General features: G+C 46.5%; 1 protein-coding gene across 1 annotated transcript in view; it reads right to left on the reverse strand.

Annotated features, from left to right (window-relative positions):
• Positions 1-4634: 4634 nt before the first annotated feature.
• The window catches only part of SLC39A4 (solute carrier family 39 member 4), an 89931-nt gene continuing 81285 nt past the window's right edge, over positions 4635-13280 (reverse strand). Inside the window, exons 12-13 of the mRNA XM_078686444.1 lie at positions 6762-9791; positions 4635-6259 (exon numbers count right to left, since the gene is read on the reverse strand). Coding sequence (XP_078542570.1) covers positions 9663-9791 — 129 coding nt within the window. The 3' untranslated portion in view covers positions 4635-6259; positions 6762-9662. The remainder of the gene's footprint in view (positions 6260-6761; positions 9792-13280) is intronic.

The following is a 13280-nucleotide window of genomic DNA, read 5'->3' on the forward strand; positions in this document are numbered from 1 at the left end:
TGCTCTGTGGTATGAGTGAGTATGTACGTGTATGTGAGAGGCTAGTATGTGAATGTGGTCAATTTGTAGGGGTCATAATAATCCACATGAGTGACAACGTTCACATTGAATGTTTTTCTTTAAAAAAAATTATATTGTGTAATGTATGTAAAATAATTTTTTTCTGGGATATAATGAATGTTTTTTTAAACTTTTTTGATAAAAATAATGAAAAAAAGATTTTTGAACAAAATAAATCTTTTGATGAATGTCTCTCATGTAGATAGCCCAATAGAGCTGGTATCAGCTTGATAAAAGAAATATAGGTCAAGTGGGAGGTTTTGATATTGATTTTGGTTGTTTGTTGTCCCCCTTTTCTCCCAGACCTACAATTAAAAAGTCAGTGGGAGGTCCCTGATCACTGCACCTGCTCTGCATCTGCAGCGAACTGAAGGATGAATGGATCCAACTGCTCAAAACTCAGTTTAAGTCAAGGGATCCGCATTTGGAGACAGGCAGGGCTGGCCTGCTTCAACGCAGAGGATCCGCAGCTCAGCTTCAGGCTGGTAACATGTCTCGCATGGGCAATAAAGAAAATGCCACGTGCCAGCAAATACACACGACAATCAGCGTCCGCAGCCGCTACAGAAGCAAGCAACCTCTAATCTGCAGTCTACAATTGGGTTCACCACCACCACACTTTATACCCTGTGATCCGGCCTCTAACTCTAAACCACTCCACGGTCCTGTCAATAGGACACTCACTACCTTCTCAGGAATCCACCGCACGTTTACACCTTCTATTATGCAAAAAAGAGTCGGAACATTGACAAATCGGCTCCCTTGTAATGTAACTGCTGCTCAAAATGCTTATATTGTATGTGCGGTTTTATGTATTTTCAGCATTTTTCTTTAGTTTTTTTTATATTTGGCTGTATTGCACTGGTTTTCATTAACTATGCAAAAATACAACACTAGTTTACTTACACTAATTCAGCTGGGTGAGGAGCCGTTTACAACACTGCCATCACATTGCTTTACTGTTACAACAGGGTCGTTACAATGACCGCGTTGTTAGAACGCGATACCTTTCCATCCCAAGTCATTAGATCGACTTTCTGTAGGGGGCGCTCTAACCTAAGGAATAGTATAATTTACTATTCCAACGCCTTCCCTACTGTTGCGCTGGCTGGAGTTGGAATATTAAATTATACTATGTCAAAGTCCAGCGCGCCCCCTACAGTAAGTCGATCTAATGGCCATGGCTTGGTCATCCAAGATTCCTGCAGTTCAATCTCCTGGGAAAGCATTACAAGTAGCGGGTTCTGCCCAAAGGTATTCACAAAGGTGATGGCTGTACTAGTATCATCATTACATCTATGGGGATGAACATTTCCCCCTCTCTAGGTGTTTGGATCCTTCATGCTCCTTCAAAAGAAGAAGTAGAGCGTGCTCTTCAAGCTGGTGAAAGATGTTGTCAACAGCCCTGCTTGCTCATCCATCATTCGTAGTGCAAAATGGAGCCTGTCCAAGACACAATTGTCAAAGGAGCTCATGTCAGTGCACCTATGGGGATGATGTTTCTGCCAAAAGAGTGAGCAATACAACTGAGGTGAGAAACTTCTCAATTACTGTCATGATATAAAGCACTGGCTTGACTATGGCAAAGGGCACTTGGGTCAAAGGCATTTTGCATGTTCCTAGCACCCTAGGTGAGTCTACATCCCAGACCCTTTCTGGCTTATCTTCTGTAGGAAAATTCTGGTTACCTATCAGATTGCCATGCATCTGTAGAAGTGGATGAAACCAGAGTCTCTAGGAAAAGGATTTCCCCTTTGTCCTGGTTTGCTGAGAGCGGTGATGAGGAATCCATTGCAAAGGTTTAGGGTACAACATTGAAAGACATCAATCCGGTTCAGGTGGAACTTGAAGGCAAAGCAGAACTCTTCAAATCGAGCGTAGTTTCCGGCGGTGTATTGCGCTTTAATCCAATTTCAAGTCATTGTACAAAATCATCATGTTTGGAACAGACTATCTGGTGGTTTTGTATTACATAAACAGACGAGGGAACAACATCTAGAACCCTCAATGAAGATTTGGATATGAGCATAGTGACAACTCCTATCATTCAAGGCTTTTCATATAGGAGGAAAATAAAATGTGATGACAATTTAAGCAGGGGTTTTCTAACCTCACAAAATATGTCTCTGTCCCCAAAGACCTTCACATCTCTAAACAGGAAGCTTGGGAGACCATTTCTACATCTGTTTGTCTTTACCAAGAACTCTAAACTTACCCGATTCTGTCCTGGGTTTCTGGTTCCAGGAACTTGGGGAATGGACACTCTCTCTATACACGGACCTCTTTGACACCTTCAACTTCTTCTTGATATGCAAGAAGGGGCAACCAAGGTGATAGTTGTTCTTCCGTTCTACTCTTGCAGGTTTTCTCTTCCTTTCTTGCAATCTATGACTCGGTCTCCTTGCAGGATGCCGCTGACATTTTTCCCTCTTCGAGCTCCCAGGTGTATTCCACTTTGACTGCTGTTAACAGCAATCTGGAAGCTGGAAAGGTTGGACTTTAAACCCAGGGCACTTAACTGAGGCTATTGAAAAGTCTAGTCACCCTACCACGTGAAAGTCCTACTCCAAGTATTGGAAAAACTTTCAGCAGTGGTATACTCTGAAATCCATGTCTCAGATTGGATGGAACATTTCCTCTGCTCCTAAATTTGTGTATGAGGACTTTGAGAAGAATTTAGCTTTTCATGAACCTTGAGGTGGGTTCTGGAATGATGAAGCTCTTGGCTTCGGGCTGTTGAAAGCGTGTTTTATTGCCAGACCTTTAGTAGATCTTTGTTACCACCTTGGGATGTGCCGCTGGTCCTTAATGTCTTCAGCATTGTTAATTTCAACATTTTGAACTTAGTGGAGTTGGAATTCTGGACAATAAAGGTTGTATTTCTAATAGCAATAACACCTGGTAGGAGAATTGGTGAATTTGGTGCTCTGTTGTGTAAACATCCTTTGCGTAAAGCTTTGGAAGATTGTATGATATTGAAACATGATACTTCTTTCTGTCCTAAGGTTGCTTCTGTAGATATGGGGATTATGGCTCCAGTATTCTTCTCTTAGATCGATTCCAATCTTTTAGGAAGTCTGAGAAATTACTTGTGACATTTGGAGGTTCTGGTCAAGATTGGAAAGCCTCAATCATATCAATCAGAAGATGGGTCCCTTCTACCATTCCTGTGGCTAACTCTTTATCGGATACTCCTGTTCTAGGTGGTTTATGGAAGGCGACTAGAGCTGTTGCTGCTTACATTCAGGGAATTTCTCTGCCAGAAGTTTGTCATGCGGCTACTTGGACCTCCTTGCACATTTTCAGTAAAAACATTGTTGTATCCACGAAAAAGGTTTGGGAGGCAATTCTTTTGATCTTAGTGTATTGATTACTAATATGCTTTAATGTACTGGGCTTTTCCTTTACTGCACTAATTACATTCTTGTTCAGCATAGATAAGTGTGTATGAGACTCAATTCATGATTTATTCTAGAATTACCGGCCGAAGGAAGAGGGATGTAGGGATGTAGGGATCATGCCCCGGGTCCTTACCAGCATTCTTCATTATCCTTAGTCCTACTCACCCTCATCATAGCCTTTATGAGCCCCCCCCCCCAACCCCACTACCCCTTTTACTAGTGACCTTTATGTGGCTTGGTAAAATCAGGAAATATGAAGAGGCTATGGTCTTAAGGTACCTGCATGTGTGGGCGGAGTATACGATCACCTCAAAAAGTAACGATGAATAGGATTAATGTAAATGAAGATTACTAGTAAGCGACTGGGGCATTAGATGTAAATGAGTCTCACAACAAGGGCATTGGGGGACCCAGTTCTTCCCTTACCCCGCTGTGTATCTGCCACTCTCTCATGTACAAACAAGCCCCCAAAATCCTCTCCCATTTCCCTCTCGCTCCACTACACTCTTCCTTCATTCAGACAGGCTGGGTCAGGTGGCTTAGTGGCCTAATGCGTCCACTGTAGAGGCCCGAGTTTGACCTCATGGTCACAGTTTCAAATCCCTGTGGGTACACTCAGCCTTTCTTCCTTCTAAGGTTGATAAAACGAGTACTATAGAGTTGGGTAATAATAAACATTTGTTATTCAGCAGCAGGATACCCTTCTGGGTGAACGTGCGCTTTACAAATACACATGTTATGTTATTCTACTAGAACCCACCTTGCCACAGGAAGGGTGATGTAAGTTGAGGGAAGTAGGAAAAAAACACCTCAGGTTTCACCAAAGACAGGTAACCTCAAGGTTTCCCTCTCTGGACCCTGTGCTCTTTGTGGATGTTTGAGGGTCATTGTCCCCTTAGTGTTTGTATGGAATCCATAGCGGCATTACTCAAAGGTGCAGAATGTCTAACCAGTGAGGAATTGGGAGCACTTGCTTTCATGTCAGGGGCACTGGAGAGTGAGAAGGGAGTGAGGTATCCTTGAGCTGATGGGCAGGGGAATCAGTGGGAAGGTGAGATATCCCCAGGTCTCAACTTTCAACAAACAGCTCATTCAGGGTCTCTGTAGGTGGAACCCACATAGAAGCCTGATCCATGCATGCAGAAGTGAGGCAGGTGACAAAGTACACAGTAATCAAATAAATATAATGTTTATTTTCATTGTTTGAATACTGATCACACTGGCGCATTAAGAGTGGACAGGATGCATACACAGTATTTCCATCATTGTCAAGTGTCTGTAGTCTGTTTCTATTGGTCGATTTAAGTCACTGAGTGAGATACATACTTTTCTCCTTCATTTGTTTTTGGAGCATCTCCGAATACAACCAGATCATGGTCATCAAATTGTTCTTCTATAAAAAGTATTAGTTCAACCCTCCTTACCTGAGAATGAGGTGCTAAAAATTGAGAAACCACAACACCATGAGACTATGACAATGAAGCTTGTTACCGATTGGTTGGCTAGGAGAACAACACTGAAGCCTGTTACCGGTTGGTTGACCAGAAGAACGAGATTGAAGCTTGTTACCGGTTGGTTGGCCAGAAGAACGACATTGAAGCTTGTTACCGGTTGGTTGGCTAGGGCAACAACATCTAAGCTTGTTCCCGGTTAGTTGGCTAGGATAATGATAGACCTATTGATGTTCTCTCACACGGGCCAGGTCAGAGATGCTTGCAAACCACAGCCAACACTGGGAAAACCTTGCAAGAAGTAGAGGAATGTGTTACAGCCATATTGTTCGTCTAGTGTTGGCCAGAACTGGCCCTGGCCTGTGACTGTTCACACATAAAGGCTATTTTCCCAACTTTACTAGTGCTTCTTTAGGCTGAGCGCTTCTCTGTCGTGGGGTATTAAGGCTTTCGGAAACCTCAAGAAATGTGGTATCTGCTACGTACACTTACCCATCCGTTTCCAATCACTCCTGGGATTAGGCAAATCATAGAGCCTGCTCTTTCCCATCTGCAGACTCAAACTGTCTAGAGATGGCGTTCTCCAACATTGCCACGATGGCCGGATACACAACAGATTTCGTAGATGCTCCCATGAGATAAGTTTACATAGTAATAGGTAGCATCTAAATAGTCCATGGGTATCCTTAAAATATTTGTCATGAATCCAGTCCTCCTGTACCAATGTTGGACATCACTAATTTAGACGATGCCCAACACTCCCCAATTTTCATTATTGTAAATGTTTGTGTCCCGCGTACATCTGGGTTGCAGGATTAATAGCAGATTTTCAGGATACCACATAAAATATATTCATATAAAATGTATCTAAATTGAAATAATTTATATAGTTAGACATTAGCCTGAACTCAGGCCTACATTTAAACCTCCTGCACCTACACTGGACACCCGTTTATGTGGATTCAGTTTCTCCAGGAATACCTTCACGATCGGGAGATCCAGCTGTTTCTTCTGAAGTTGGGGTACCATCACTCTAAATGATCTGCTCTTATCCTGCTTGTGCTTTACTATCCACAAACAACCCCCAAGTCCTGGAGGATATTTAAGCTTTCCCCTCCCCAGATATCTCCTGAGTTCAGCAGATACAGTACCTCCTACAGATTATTTAGGCACCAAGCCTGGGCTTCATCAGTGCTTGCTCATTGCCAAGCTTTCCTTCACATCCTCAAGGTCAAGGGTTGTGACCTTTGCTTCCTTACAGATTATCCTCACTCTTCTTGAAATATAACATCTCGCCTTACTCCTGCTGCTTCCAGATCTCTGGGCAGTGAAACAATCATGCAAGGACTCATAGGCGCAGATTTATGTTGGGAATGCACCACGTTTGCGTCACGCAACTGCGGCGTAAACGTGGCGCATCCCTATGACCCATTTACAACGTGACGCATCTAGGCAGATGCGTCACGTTGTAAAGCCCTGCGCCACTTGTGGGCGTTCTGGCGCAGGGTGGGCGTTCCGGGGCAGGTGCGCCTCGCAAAAGTGGCTGAGTGAAATCTATAAGATTTCACTCAGTCACTTTCAGGCCAATGCTGCGTCAAAACCCTGCGCCTGCTTGAAGCAGGCGTAGGTCTTGACGCAGCATTGTAAAGATGGGGCACCCCCGAGCCTTGCTGGAGCTGCGTCGCAACTCCAGCAATGCGCCACCTTTACGGCACAGATGCGTCACGCATCTGTGCCGTTTTTGCCCCATGGTGCGCCGCATTGTAAATGCGGCGCACCATGGGTGGCGGAGCAGCGGCGCACAATAACTGGCGCATCCCTGGGGATGCGCCAGTTATCATAAATCTGCCCCATAGTAACTTGGGGATTGGTCTTCCATCAGCTTCATTTCACCCCCACGGAGTCCCTCGGCCTGATCGGATGAGATGGTCAAGAGCTCAACACTACCTCGGTGGATCTTCAAACCCTGATCCGTCTTTGCCTTTAGTGATGTACACGATACAGCAGACAAACCTCAAATTACCTTCTCTGCCTGAGCTTCATCATGGGCAATACAGCATCTCATGAAGTGATAAATATGAAAACTTCTCCTAGCGAGCACCTTTATCTCTTGACCAATGAAAACAGGAAGAGCCCCATTGGCTGGTCCAGAGCGCCAACAGCATCACTTCTGTGATGTAACAGAAGTCAGCTACTCTGCGTCTTGTCTTTAATATGTCATAAGGAAGCTTGTCCATTGCCCGTTTCCTAAAGTATTTACCTCAGGAAACAACATGGTCATGTGTCTGACCAGGACCAGAGAAGGAAATGCATTCTACCTTGTCCAGGGGCTACACATGCAAGCTGTGGGCCTCGCGACAGCTGAAGCAGATCTACCGGATATTGTGGTTCACCTTACAGCACATTCTGATGCAGCAGATGGAGCCAACATCGGAAAACCCTTGATGGCCTATTGACCAACCTTGAAAATTCTCCAGCATGCCTAGCAGTCAAATATTCTAATAAACTTTGTGCTGACGGCTTCCCGGTCTACAGACCTACCACTTCTCTGCTCTTCAACTGATGAACATCAAGTAGAAACAAAACGACTGCGCGGAGGCTTTGACTTCCATTTCACTGGGAGCAGGAGGAGTGCATAGTGTGTCTCCTTGAGTTCATGGCATGTCATGCTTTACGTTTCGCCTTTGTAAATCAGAACCAGGCTCATCTCACATGGGATGCATGAACCTCTACCCATAGTTCCAGAACCAACTGGCAGCTGAGGATTTAACTTCAACCCTTTGGTACAGTGAGTAGATAGGAGGTAGGTTCTGCAGTGTGCTGGAGACCATAGACTTCTCCACCCTCTGTAGTTGAACATGTGCAGCTTCACAACCCAAGGGATACACTGGTGTAGACTGCAGGTATTTTTCTCTACCCCTCACATCTTTACACAGTCAGAGAATGTAGGTGCTCAGCACCACCACCAAGAACTGCATATGACTACTTCTCATTCACAGTATCGGCTTCTGATTCAAGAGGTGCATGCTCAGTTTTACAGTACCAGACTTCCAGTGCCGGCTTCTGGTACAGGACTCACAGTTCATCAAATCTTCAAGTACTGGTTATCCATCAGCATCTTACACCCCAGGTTGAGTTAGGCAGGACTAACCATGTGCCAACAAACGTTGAGGGTAGACTATCATCCTGAGGGTTGCCTCCATCTCAAGGCAGTTGACCAGGATTCCTTCAGTCTTCAGTCTGTTCTCAGTCCTCCTACATGCAACTCACCTCTAAGATTTCACTGGCCTTAGGCTTTCAGTCACATACTAAAGGGTTCTGAGATCACCTCATTCTTAAAATCTTCTATTGAAAACTCTCAACTTCTTTCATAATTCCTTAAAATACTGGATATTGCTAATATGATCTTTGGGCTCATGGATACAATATTTGACCTCCCCAAAACGGTATACCTCAAAATTAACACAATTTCAGGGGGCAATGCTTGATCCTAAATTTACATGGTTAAGAAGCTCCTTAACACATCCACTCGCTTACTTCATAAGATTTCATGTGACACAGGTATGGATCCCACCCTCTCCCAGGTTAAGCCACCCTTGTGGCACTGTCCAGCAGCACCAGGGAAACTGCGGCTACCTGGCTGAGTGGTTTACCATGTGGCATTTTCAGAGTTTCTAAACTGTCTGATGCATAACGTGTGTGCTGTGTCTCTCCCCCCCCCCTGGACTTTCAATTTGAACATGATGGCCAAAGTTCCAATGAGGCAAGCCAATGAGAATCCCAGAGTTCCAATGAGGCAAGCCAATGAGAATCCCAAAGTTCCAATGAGGCAAGCCAATGAGAATCCCAAAGTTCCAATGAGGCAAGCCAATGAGAATCCCACAAGAGAGGAACTGGGAATGGACATGGCCATCCGTGGAGTTAAGGACACCAGCATAGGTTCACAAATCAAGGGATTCCAAGTTGATTTTGGGATAAAGCCACTGTGTTCCTCTTGTAGAGAAAACGTTGCACATCAGGATCCCGCATGGTCTTGAGAGGAAAACACAAGGGCAGGGACGAGAACAAGGCCTTTCTATCCAGGTAGAGGAGATACAATGTTACAATTATGGAGCAACCAATGTTGGCCTGGATCTCATGTGGCCATCGATGGAACGTCCCTGCAGAGGATGGAGCCCTAATGCATATATGTCCAGGCTCTCATGTAGTCACATGACAATAGTCTACTGGCCGGGGAAACATAGTGGGTGCGGATCCTGCGGATCTTCCAGGGGTGTCACAAAGGAAGGACATGATCTGCAGTTTCAGAGTTCAGGCATAGGAGGTACACCATATAGTCAGACCAGATGACTTCCCCCATAGAGTGAATGGCATGGAGCATGATTGCGTGGCTTTCATTGGGGGGTACTGGGAAAGTCAGAGGATTGTTAAGTGCATGCATTGGAGGTAGTCTTGGGTGGTCACACTTAAATGTCCTCCTCGTAGACCGTATAGCTGGGGACCGGCCTCGCTGCCACTGGAGTGAGAGTGCAGAATTCTATAGTTCGTTAGTGGGGTTACACCTCAATGCCTCCCGGGTAGAGTGAATGACGAGGCTCCTTCCTTGCTACCATGGGGTGTCAGAGGCGGAAGACAAAGTCAAAGCGTTTGTTAGTTGGGCTCACAGTGTGATGACACCCTTGATGATCCTGCATTGGCATCAAAGGGATGTCACAAGTGAAAGCAGCATCGTAGAGTTCATTGGAGGGGGTCATACTGCGATGTCCTCTTCGTAGATTGAGAGCAGCAGCAGGATGCCCCAGCCCAGCAGCAGACCCAGGTTGTGCAGGAAGAAGAGGAGCCAAGGTCTTTTGTCCTTCACATTCATCATGGCTGGCAGCTGGGGAGAAAGAGAGACAGAGGGGTTAGGAACAGTCCTCTGGTGTGCGTTCAAATGCAAAAACAGCATTGTACTTCAGCAGGGACTTTGGAACCAAGAAAGCCAGCCTCAGGTGTACACGCAGGTGTAAACATATCAAGATGAACTGAAAGAGGGGCTCCTGGACCAATGAAGCGGGAGCCAGGTGGGCACTCTGCTGCAAACACATCAAGGTTACCGCAAGTGGGGGTTTCTGGACCAAGGAAGCAGGCTTCGGATGTGCATGCGGGGGCAAACTGCCTCAAGCGGGGGTTTCTGGACCAAGGATGCAGGCCTCAGGTGTACACGCAGGTGTAAACATCAAGGTGACCTGAAAGGTGGGCTTCTGGACCAAGGAAGCGGGAGTCAGGTGTGCACTATGGTGCAAACAGATCTAGGTGACCTCAAGCGGGGGTTTCTGGACCAAGAAGAAGGCCTCAGGTGTGCACTCGGGTACACAGATCAAGGTGACCTCAAGAGGGGGCTTCTGGACCAAGGAAGCAGGCCTCAGGTGTGCACTCAGATGCAAACTGATCACAGTGATCTCAAGAGGGGGCTTCTGGACCAAGGAAGCAGGCTTCGGGGGTGCACTCAGATGCAAACTGATCACAGTGATCTCAAGAGGGGGCTTCTGGACCAAGGAAGCAGGCTTCGGGGGTGCACTCAGATGCAAACTGATCACAGTGATCTCAAGAGGGGGCTTCTGGACCAAGGAAGCAGGCTTCGGGGGTGCACTCAGATGCAAACTGATCACAGTGATCTCAAGCGGGGGCTTTGGACCAAGGGAGCAGGCCTCGGGTGTGCACTCAGGTGCAAACAGAACAAGGTGTCCTCAAGCGGGGGCTTTGGACCAAGGAAGCGGGCCTCAGGTGTAAATAGATCAAGGTGACCTCAAGAGGGGGCTTCTGGACCAAAAAGCAGCCCTCAGGTGTACACTCAGGTGCAAACTGATCCAAGTGAACTCAAGTGAGGGCTTTGTGAGGAGGAGAGCAGACCTAAATGTGCACTCTAGTGGAAACCTATCATGGTGACCTCAAATGGGGGGTTTTGGGACTGGAGGGTACATACGAGGTATGTGAACTCAATGGAAAGACACAGGGCCAGGAGGAGGAAGAGGGAGAACCAACAGAAGAGTGAGCAGGTTAGAGATGCCAAACAAATAGCAGACATGGTAGGAGAGACAGGGCAGTCAACAAAGAGAGAGCAGAGCTGTGGTGAGAGGGCACATGAACCAGCCAGATCTGTAAAGAAAGTGAGAGGAAAATTGCAGAAAGAAAGAGATTGAAAAGAAACACATGAAGTTCACAAATAACTACCAATGCAAAATGTAATACAGCAGAAGAGAGCGTTAGTAGTGTCGAAAGGAAAGGGGCATGATAGGCAGAAATACAAGAGAGCGAGGAAAAGAAGCACCAACGATGTGGAGAGAAAGAGACAACAAACAAGAAGAGACACTAGAGAGCAAGTAAATAAATGAAGCAACAGCCAATAGGTGACCAGTTGACAGGGTTTGTGTGAGGCATCCCCCAATGTACAAGGCCGCAACAGGCGACAAACACAGCAGTATTACTGTTTTGACAGATATTACAGAATTGCCATGTGACAGCCCTTCCTTGCGCTCTACAGTGAAGTCCAGACTTTGCAAGTAAAAATCCCTCCAAGCAGCCTCAGAATGTTGCTTTTCCGCCTTTTTAGGGGTTTGTGATCTATTTGGACAGAGTTTACTACGGCAACCTGCGTCCCACAGAAGATACCTTGTGACTAGACCGTGCTCACACCTGTTCTAGTCCAAGCACTTGTCTATACTGTTCACATACATACACATAAATGCATATACATGCAGCATAAGTAAATCACCCCTACAGCAGACCTTACCACTGTAAGACAGGGTGCACTATACTACATGTGAGGGCATAACTGCATGAGCGAATATGCCCCGTACTGGTTAGTTCAATTACTGCCAGTACAGGTGATCAGAGAAGCCATCATAATAGCATGTGCTGGACACTGGTGAAAAAGAGTTCCCCAACTACATGATTGCTTCTTTCAAAATATGGGTGTTTGGTATCAAACATCTTGTATTAATAAACCTGCGCTGATGCCAGTGTCGGATTGAGTAATGCATGCACCTTAGAAGTGCCCCCTGAAAACTTACCAGCCACTGGTGTGCTGACTGACTGGTTCTAGCCAGCCTGCCACTAGAGACCAGTGCCTGACCCACAAGGGTGAGTGTCTCTGCTCTCTGGGGGGCCATAAAACAAGCCTGCTCTGGCAGAGAGTGCTGTGCACCCATGACCACAGAATGACCTGTGGATTAGCATTCCAAAGCCGGGGAGCTTCAAAGAGGCCCACTGCCTTTGGTATGTGAATCTGGCTTCTCTCAAAGAAGGAGGAACCACCCCCTTTGTTCAAAACCCTTTGGCACCTGGACTGGTCGGAAAATTATCTAAGCAAGACAGGCATGTCCACCCTCAGGCAAGTATCACCCCTGAACTGGGTTACCTGAAGAAGCTACGACTTTTCAGAAGCGACTATATTGGTGATAGCAAATTTAGGATCTCTGGGACTAGGTTAAGTCCACTTCCCCTGGAAATGGCCATATAGGGGGTGTAGTGATCTCAGGGGTAAGTAGCCCATTGGCTACTACCCTATACTCCCCTAACACCCACTCATTTCTGTACTTCGGGAAGCCCTGGCACCACAAAATCATATGATTCTGACCAAAAGAAGAAGGGCTGAAGAGCCACGAAAGCAAGACCTACAGACGGTACAACTGATTCGGCACCAACCCTGCTGGCCTGTTTGCCCATTCTCAACACTTGCAACAAAATCATCTTGCCCTGCAAGCTGCTGATCCTCCAAAGCCTGTGAAGAATGCCAGCACTTCTTCAAAGACTCAGGAACTCCTGTGGAGCAGCGGAGCTGCTTTCCTGCATCCTGCAGGCACCCCAAAGAAGACTGAGACTCTGCAACTGCAAAAACCCAACGCAACAAAGCACCACTGCAGCCGCGCTTCCTAGCCTAGACAAAGCCCACCTGGGACTTGCCCACTGTAGACTTACCGACGCCCTCTGCAGGCTCTGTTTCCAGGCCCCTTCTACAACAATGCTCCCAGTGACAAAAATCTGGTGCCTAAAGACATCTCTGCACCCGTTTCCCGTGGCCCCTGTAGAAGAGGACCACAGGCGTCCCATCGTCCCTGAGCAACACAAGAGCTGAGCCAACTTGTTGATTCAGCCCAACTGGTCCTCCACTTCGAGCCTACAGCTTCTCTTCTCACAGACCGATCTCCCTAAACTTGAATGGGGTACCCGACGTTGTGAGGCACCTCTGCACCTGGCTGCCACTGCTGTCCGAAGTGTACTGCTGGTGCTGCCTTGGTCCTTGCCCACACTCATCTTAAGTCCAGAAGATTGGTCCCATAAGTTTCTGTTGAGTACCCGAATGCAATACATGTTTTTCCTCCAGACG

The sequence above is a fragment of the Lissotriton helveticus genome, chromosome 4_1, assembly GCF_964261635.1.
Source record: "Lissotriton helveticus chromosome 4_1, aLisHel1.1, whole genome shotgun sequence".
NCBI classification, from domain to species: domain Eukaryota; kingdom Metazoa; phylum Chordata; class Amphibia; order Caudata; family Salamandridae; genus Lissotriton; species Lissotriton helveticus.